At 44.0% G+C, this 8,049-nt stretch overlaps 1 protein-coding gene and 1 long non-coding RNA gene across 2 annotated transcripts in view; both read left to right on the top strand.

The window, feature by feature from the left end:
* Nucleotides 1-1,874: 1,874 nt before the first annotated feature.
* Nucleotides 1,875-3,316, top strand: LOC125758725 (uncharacterized). Its single transcript, XR_007416354.1, has 3 exons — nt 1,875-1,972; nt 2,042-2,146; nt 3,246-3,316. It is a non-coding gene; the product is annotated as an uncharacterized LOC125758725 (long non-coding RNA).
* Nucleotides 3,317-4,662: 1,346 nt separating this feature from the next.
* The window catches only part of LOC119394668 (cytochrome P450 3A41), a 64,255-nt gene continuing 60,868 nt past the window's right edge, over nt 4,663-8,049 (top strand). Inside the window, 3 exon segments of the mRNA XM_049415942.1 lie at nt 4,663-4,712; nt 6,393-6,489; nt 7,074-7,190. Of these exon segments, the coding sequence (XP_049271899.1) occupies nt 7,074-7,190 (117 nt within the window). The 5' untranslated portion in view covers nt 4,663-4,712; nt 6,393-6,489.

Here is an 8,049-nt window from a genome sequence, read left to right as displayed (position 1 = left end):
GTCCTTGACCCCCTCTTCCCTCCCAAATCTGGGTCTATCACGGTAACGCTCGACGGCCCTCGTTCAAACCACAACGTTCCACCTGATCCTTCCGGAGCCCTCCCGACCTTTCGCAGCAGCGGCTGCATGCCCGCTCCTCAATGGATGGAAGAAGCACATTTTACCCGAAGGCCAGAAACGTTGCCGATATGTGGTCAAGGCTCCCGTGAACCTGTGATCCAAATATTTCCGCCCGCAAACTAGGCTGCAGGGGGAAACGATCATGGAATAAGCGGCAGTAATACGGGCATTGACTGATTATCGTGAAAGCATCCTCAATAATGGTTATTTCATCTGTTTTGAGCTCAGTAATGAAAAAAAGAATGCCTGTCTCTATCCTGAAAAACACCGACAAAGTGTTTCATACGTGCACATCCGGTTCTGATCGATCGCGAAATAGAATGAACTTTATGAAGAACAACACGCGCACGCAGCGAGTGTTGCCAGCTTCTGCGTTCTGCAGTCCCCTCAGTCTAGAAGCACATCGGCCTTATAGCCCGGTAGGCGAGCTCGAGCTGGCCTGTCGTGTCGAAGCTGTACGGCGCTGGCACCCATTGTCGTGTGGTTGGTTGTCGTATATGCATAAGCGGTGGTGTGCATGTACACAGCGACCCACTGTTAAAAGGAGCATCGAAGCGCGTGGCTGCCGATCGCTCACTGCGCTGCGCCCCCCTCCGCCCGGCCTACTCCCCCTCCCCCAATCTGCATTTTTTTATCCGCTTCACAATACTACTTCAGGATAAAGGTGATTCGTGATCTTGTATGCCCATTAATACCTGAGGCTGGCCAGACATACTCGTATTTTGCGGATCCCGCACGACCGGCTCACCTTGCTGAGCTGGCCGCCATACGTGACGGATTGGCAGCGCTGATACCTTTTCTTCTACCAAACAGATGCTCTCAGCTCATCATCCTTAGGAATTCGACACAAGCTATCCACGATATACGACGAGTGTATCAGTCTACGTCACTCTCGTATAGTATTCACCATCTTGCTGCCTCCGCATCTGTGCGGATACGTGTTGAGTGGGTGCCTCGGCAACTAAGCTGATTTGGCAACCCACCCTCTAGTTACACCGCACCCACTACCCCATTTTCCTGAGGACGCTCAAGGACAGATGCTCCGGGAAAAAGAAAGTCTCCGACGTACCACACGAGCTCTTATACCTCCGTGTGGGTCAGACCTCCCCGGTGTATAACACGCCGAGAGGAGGTTACGTTGCGGAAGCTTCGTGTTGGGGTTGCGCTTACCCCATCCGTGACCACCCTTCGGGAGCAAAAGTACCGCGGCCCGTATGGCACATCGTGCCCATTTTGCGACGCCCCAATCCACAATGTAACTGTCTCACAATTATTGTGGACTTGCACAGGCCTACAATTAAGCCGTCGTAGTGACCTACGGGATACAGGCCTCAGGCCTGGCCGACCACCCGACCTTGACCGCTGGATTAGTAGACCTCACCACCGCTCATTACTGGACTTCATACACGAAACAAATTTGTATGTGTATTTCTGGATCAGTAATTATTATGCCTAAGGGCAGACTTTCGAAAAAAAAACTGTATTAACGCCGTTAGAAAGGTTATGGTCTCCAACAAACACAGGAATATAAACGGCGGCATCTATGTCTGCAAAAGACCGGATGCAATGTCAAAAACAACAGGTAGAAGCTTAAACTCTCTCCACAAACTACCTCAGCAGCTGGCGGATAGCATTGCGGCGTAGGCAATGTATGTTGTCTACGCGGTACAGACAACTGTCGTCGCTAGCCGTGTTTAAAAATACATAAATGCTCGTGCTCTACGCTCTCTCCTCACTCAGAACACGACAAGACATCCAGATGAATATTACTCCGTCGAACAGGCACAAGGCTGACGTAATTTGTCCTTTGTTTACCTGATTTCTGAAAACTTCATCGTCGTTTGGATTTGGGGTAAGTCACGAAGAGCAACGCGCATCCGGCAGAAGCTCGGCAGATTTCATCCGCATTTCATGCATTCAGGTTCAAACCGTTTCAACCCGAACACAGAGAAAGTGCCGGCATGGCTTTCCAGTTTGGCATAATTGAGATCATCCTTGGCGCAGTTGCTGGCTTCATGCTCTACATGTGAGTGACTTGTTTGTATATCTATTGTAGTTCAAGATTTAGAGAAACAGATCTATAAGAATGCGCACGTCTTACCAATTGTCAACCTCTCATGCAGAAGCTGCTAGTCATTAAATAGCATTGCTTATGGCTCTATAGTAACGTAATAGTGCTTTAATATCACCTGCAACACCCTCCTCTATCTGGTCGAGCTCGTCGATGATTGGCACTTGTCAGCATGACACAGCCATAAGTAAACAAGCTGAAGTGACGCTGCACATGCGCACTTATGGTATGCCTTTTCTGCTATGATTACCTCTGGATGAATCCAAAGAGGTTTAAAAATTTTTTAACCTCCTTGAGTGAATTTAAATATACGAACAATAATAATGATAAACATTGATATGCTGCATGACAGTCCTCACGTTACGATGCGCCATACAGAGTGGTTATACGTCAAGAGCGAATTTTTAGTCCCACAATATTCAAATATATAACAGATCAATTATCAGAATAATTTACGCAGAAACAGTCGCAGAGAGAAAAGTGTTGATGCCATTAAATAGCGCGTTATTGATGGTAAATATTGTTATGAAGCGTTTCTTTCTGCGCGTTCTATTAAAGAAAACAACCTTTTCGGTTAAAAATAGAGACCTGAACGTTGTTGAAGTAGGGATCTACTAATAGAGATCTACTAGAAGCTGAGGCAAGTTAACTTTAGAAAGCAGCGACACCCCCGTGAACATGTTTATTGCGGCTACCTTAGGTACTTAACCACAGCGTTCATAAGGCTGGTAGTTTGGACTTCAGAATGACACTAAACAAGTTCAAATGAGATTCTCAGTTTGATTTGAAATAACGAAACAATGTGCCCCTTTGCCTGAATCAAACGATTATTGAGGGCATAAAAAAGAAATTTGTCATACATTACTAAAATTACTTACCTAATGACTGTCAACTTATTTTACACCAGCAGATGTGCTAAGGGCATGCACGTTACACAGCAGCGATTAATAAATAACACTCCCGTTCCATTCAAGGTCATCTACAACATGACTCATGAGCTTCCGACGTGTTATCTAATCTAAATGTTCATTAGGGTAACATTTCTCCTCGACAGATATGTTACGAGGCAACGAAACTGCTGGAAAAGCCAGAATGTTGTATATGAGAATCTTCCTTTCATACTTGTATCGGTCAAGAGGCTGCTACAGGTAAACTGCTTAAAACAACTCACGCACGTAGTTGCATGCGTAGTGTCAAGATATTTACATGAGCTTTCCACGTTTATTCCGCGTTTGATGAACCTCGAAGAACTCGATACGCGTGTTGGTGGTGTACTTTAAATGTTAGCAAACTTTAGCATTCTGAGTGTGAGGTCTGGCGCTCAAACGCTACATTGTTATTCAAGAAGTGTTCCTTTTTCAATCCAATCATGACGACGACATAAAACATTGAGTACGGCTGATCATTTCATTGCTATTTTTACTAAAATGGCACGCTCGTCTTGGAGTCTACCCGAACTGGTCCTTTCATTCATTCAGAACACAAAACACAAGGGTGATAAGCAATATCGGGTTTATTTTCGTGGCTTAACTCCGTGTTATGACAAACGGCGTGTCAGTACAAGCCCTCCAGATAATTATGACATGATAATCACACCTATGAAAGTGAGTGTAAACATGTTCATGACGTTTTAGGGGATACTGAACTAAATTACTAAATCAGTTTAGACTAACAGACTAAGTTTTGATATCTATATTTTCGTAAACTTCTATATCATAAGTTCGTTATTAAACAAACAAATGAAGGTGTAAATTTCAGTTATGAATTTCGAGCCAGAAACGTGTACCGTAACGTCAGTGTGGCGTCATGTAGTTCAGTTTTTTTTTGTCCCAAAACTTGTCGCGTTCAGTCTCTCACGGGTTGGCGCAGCAGCTCCAAGGTTGTCCTTAGCTGAACTACCAGCGCAGGGCTACACCTGAAATTTTGTGCGGCTAGCTGACAGGGGTGTGCCTGTTCTTGCTATCGCATTGTAAAAGCATACACGCTCGTTCTCGGCGATTAACCTATTGTATCGCAGCGTTAAAAATTAGGTTGGAAGTCGGCGCTGTTCGTCTCGATTTCCATCCACGTACACCCTTGCATGGCAAACACAGCTAACGATGGCCCATCAAATATCCAAGACGTGTTTTTGCACCGCTAAGCTTCAAGGTGTGTCTCCACGCGTATTTTTTGTTTGCATGATTTTGTCTTGCCAAGTATCTTCAGGCAGCAATCGTGGTGTTCTTGGTATTGGTTAATGGCAATTTACTACAGTAATAATTATTCTCTATTTTGTTCCCTTAAGTGTTACATAGAAGAAAAACAATCGCATATTCATGGAACTACGCCATAGTTGAGGGAAAATTGCTGCTAACTAACCCACTAGGCACTTCAGATGGTTACGAGTGTTGGTCAAAGCGAATAATACACATGAATTCGCATGAGTAGAAATAATTAACCGAAATATTGCGTTTCTGCTTACATTGCAGCCGATATGCCTCATCGACCTGGAGAGATACAAAAAGTTCGGGAGATTGTTCGGGTAAGTGTTCAAATGGTCATCCTTGACTACGAAACATGGCAACTCAACAGATCGAAAATGATCGTATAGTAATCACAGTGGCTGAGCAGCAAAAAGAAATCATGACCAAGAGGAGCGCGAGAAGGAACCGCGGTTCGTCATCGTATGCGTTGTGGAAGGCCGCTTTGCGCACTCCGCTGAATAGAAGCATTACATATCCCTTGGCGATTCGGCGTCCTCATTTGGAGACGAAACTTAGTTTTGTCATTTCTGTGCACTGTTGGCAAAAAAGAGACGAAAGAAAAACCGAGCTAATGGCAAGTTAAGCATTCTTGCCACCTAAAGTTCTTTTAATCACTTCTGGTTGAAATATTTTGCTACACATAATCGCTTTAGGGAAGGCAGTACAGTGCTTGACGAGACGATGGACGTGGGGCATTTCGGCAGGAATTCCACCTTTTTTTTACCTTTTCAGGAATGCTCGCTACCAGTAAATAAGCATCGCATGTAATTTTAGTGGGTTGTTGGATTTGGTTTACGATGAAATATGGCATGACTGACTGTGCAATAATTAGGATAATTATTCACGTTGTATTTACAGTTAATTCCTGTCAAATAGAGTACAACTTATTCAAGACTTCCGCTTGCTTTGAAATTGGTCTCCAGAACCCTGACATCAAATTATATAAATTTCACGAATTGTTGCAAAAGGATGTTGTCGCTTGGGCGTAGAGCATCGATACTATTTCCCGAAAGTTTTAAAGGCACATCATTATTTTTATTACCGCCATTACATTGGACCAAAAAATTACAAAGATGCGAGATGGAGACTAGACACTACTCTATGAAAGAAGGAAGTACTAGCGCGAACAGGCACCCATAGGAGAAACGACACGCACACACAAGCGCTGACTGACAAATTGTACTTGCTTCTTTCATGATGAACCAACTCGCCCGAAAAGAAAGTATTGAGGAGACTAACGTATGTCGGCTCTAACGTTTTAATGAGCCATGTCCCCTTTCATGCAATGTAATAAGCTCAGTACGTGCTGCTTGACACGTAAACCCGCCTTTTTTTCACACTTATAACTGTGACGAAACGATACTTAGTACACAGCGCTCTTACATTCTCAATAGTAACAGTGATATGTGAACATTGCTTATTGAAACGAATACTCGAACGAAAGCGTGCAACACTGACGGAATATAGAGAATGAGGACCACCAAAGACGGCGTAGTACTCCCAATATCAGTTATTGGAAGCAAATGAAACAATGATGTTCACACACCAACCTAAATAAAGCGTGCGTAAAAAAGAAAAAAAAACAACTAAGCGAACAACAGTAAGCAATATAAAATGACATTTTTATCGCTTTCCTTCATTATAGAATACTTTCAAATTCACAGCAGCGTTTGGGGATCCCAATTTTGCGCTGCCCTTTGGAAAATGTGTATGTGATATTGTCAGTTATGTGCTCCTGCATAAAATCGTTTGCTTGATTGAAGGAAGTTACTCCCTATTGCAATTTACGAGGCTGAAAAAGTGCGATTAGGCTTAATTGATCTCTTGATTCTTGATCACTTGACATGCGACAAACTCACATCTTTCCAAACTCATTGTATCCTCAGACTCAGTTTGCGCGCATGTTAAGCGATTATATAGGCATATTGAACATTATTCTATTCATTATTTCAATGCAGCGCCTTCGAACAAGGGAAACCCTGCATCTTTGTCGCAGAACCCGATCTTATAAAGGAGGTTTTGGTCAAGGACTTTCAGCACTTGCCAAACAGAGTGGTATGTTAACTTCAGTATCACTCTTCTTTTTATTTCTGCGTGCTTTTATTTAGCAACTTTTTTTTATAATTTGCACGTCCTTGGCACTTACAGCATGCAGAACTGCTTACTAGAAATAAAGTAGCGTTGCCAGAACTCGCCATGTTCAGCGCAAAAATAGGAACACGAAAACACAAGGAAGTGCTCGACACAAGCGCTGTCTAACAACTGATCAACCGATGATTGCCCAGAACGCCGAATTGACAGTTTCTAAAGCTAAAGAGAGAAGCCAACAGCAATGACCACGTCAGTTCGCATATTCAGCGTAGTAATTACTTGTAGTTACGGTTCTTCCTTAAATCACTCGATGTTGATTCTAGCACACCACATCTCATAACACGCAATGTGTACAACTCTGCAATCATGTCCAGTCGTACGTTACCGAGTTCGAAAAATATTGATTTTTCACAACCGCGGAAAGATTGCTAAACTTTGTAACCGCTGTACAATTGGCCCATGAGCCAGTGTTCAAAGCCCAACTCAACCGATTGGTTAAATCCAAAAGCGAAGCCGTTATAATAAATGTGGCCCACCTTTTATCACAGATGCAAAAAACGTCAATTCCTATAATCGACAACATGATTGCCAGAGCCACCGTGGAGCGCTGGCGACCGATCCGCACCGCGACAAGCCCGGCCTACTCCACTGCAAAGCTTCGTAAGGTATGTTTCAAGAAGCAGTGGGAGCAACCGAGCGTTTATTTTAAGTCCTCTTGAGAATGAATGAAAGTTTCGATACAAAAGATGTGCAGTCAGGGAATGTTAAGACACTGTTGTTTAAGGCCCGCTGTACATTTGTTGTAAGCAGTTGCAGCGGCAGGAGGGGGGAGGGGAGGATTTTGCCCGTAGCTCCGTAGGTAGGCAAAGAAACTCACTCAGATTCACTCAGCAAATATATTTCGCTCTTAGGGCTCACTCAGACTAAGCCTCACTAAAATTTTCCTCGACCGGACTCACTCGAACTCAGTCTCACCAAATGTTTTCTCACCCGGACTCACTCGGACTCAATCGCACCAAAATTTTTCTCAACCAAACTCACTCGGACTCGGACTCACCAAAACTTTTCTGAACCGGACTGAGACACACGGTCCGATCTGAGTCTGAATGACTCGACTCATGATTGAGTTTGCCGACCTATGCTCCTGCCCCCGTATAATTGGGCCGCCCTTTGGCCAAGATCATCGTCAAAACACAATGTACAAGTTCGCCGCCTACGGGGAATGATACAAACTTCTTGCCCTGCGGGCACCTTGCCTTAGCTTATTGGATTCCACGGAAGCAGTTGCAACTGAGTAAAAAAGGCGTCAAACAAAGTTTTAGTGGAAATGGACGTTGGTGTGGCATGAAACATATGGCGCTGATAAAATGGCTAGTACCGCACAGGCCCGTAGCCAGGGGTGGGGAGGGGTTCCCGGGGGGCCCGGGCCCCCCCGAAATTTTTATGATACAAGGTGTTTTATCAAAAATAAATAATGAAAATAGGCGTTTTTCTCAAATAGTCAAGGCTTTCAGTAAGTGCCCC

This window comes from Rhipicephalus sanguineus, chromosome 5 (genome assembly GCF_013339695.2).
Source record: "Rhipicephalus sanguineus isolate Rsan-2018 chromosome 5, BIME_Rsan_1.4, whole genome shotgun sequence".
Taxonomy (NCBI): domain Eukaryota; kingdom Metazoa; phylum Arthropoda; class Arachnida; order Ixodida; family Ixodidae; genus Rhipicephalus; species Rhipicephalus sanguineus.
The sequence above is the reverse complement of the archived record's forward strand: the minus strand, read 5'-3'. Positions and strand labels throughout refer to the sequence as shown.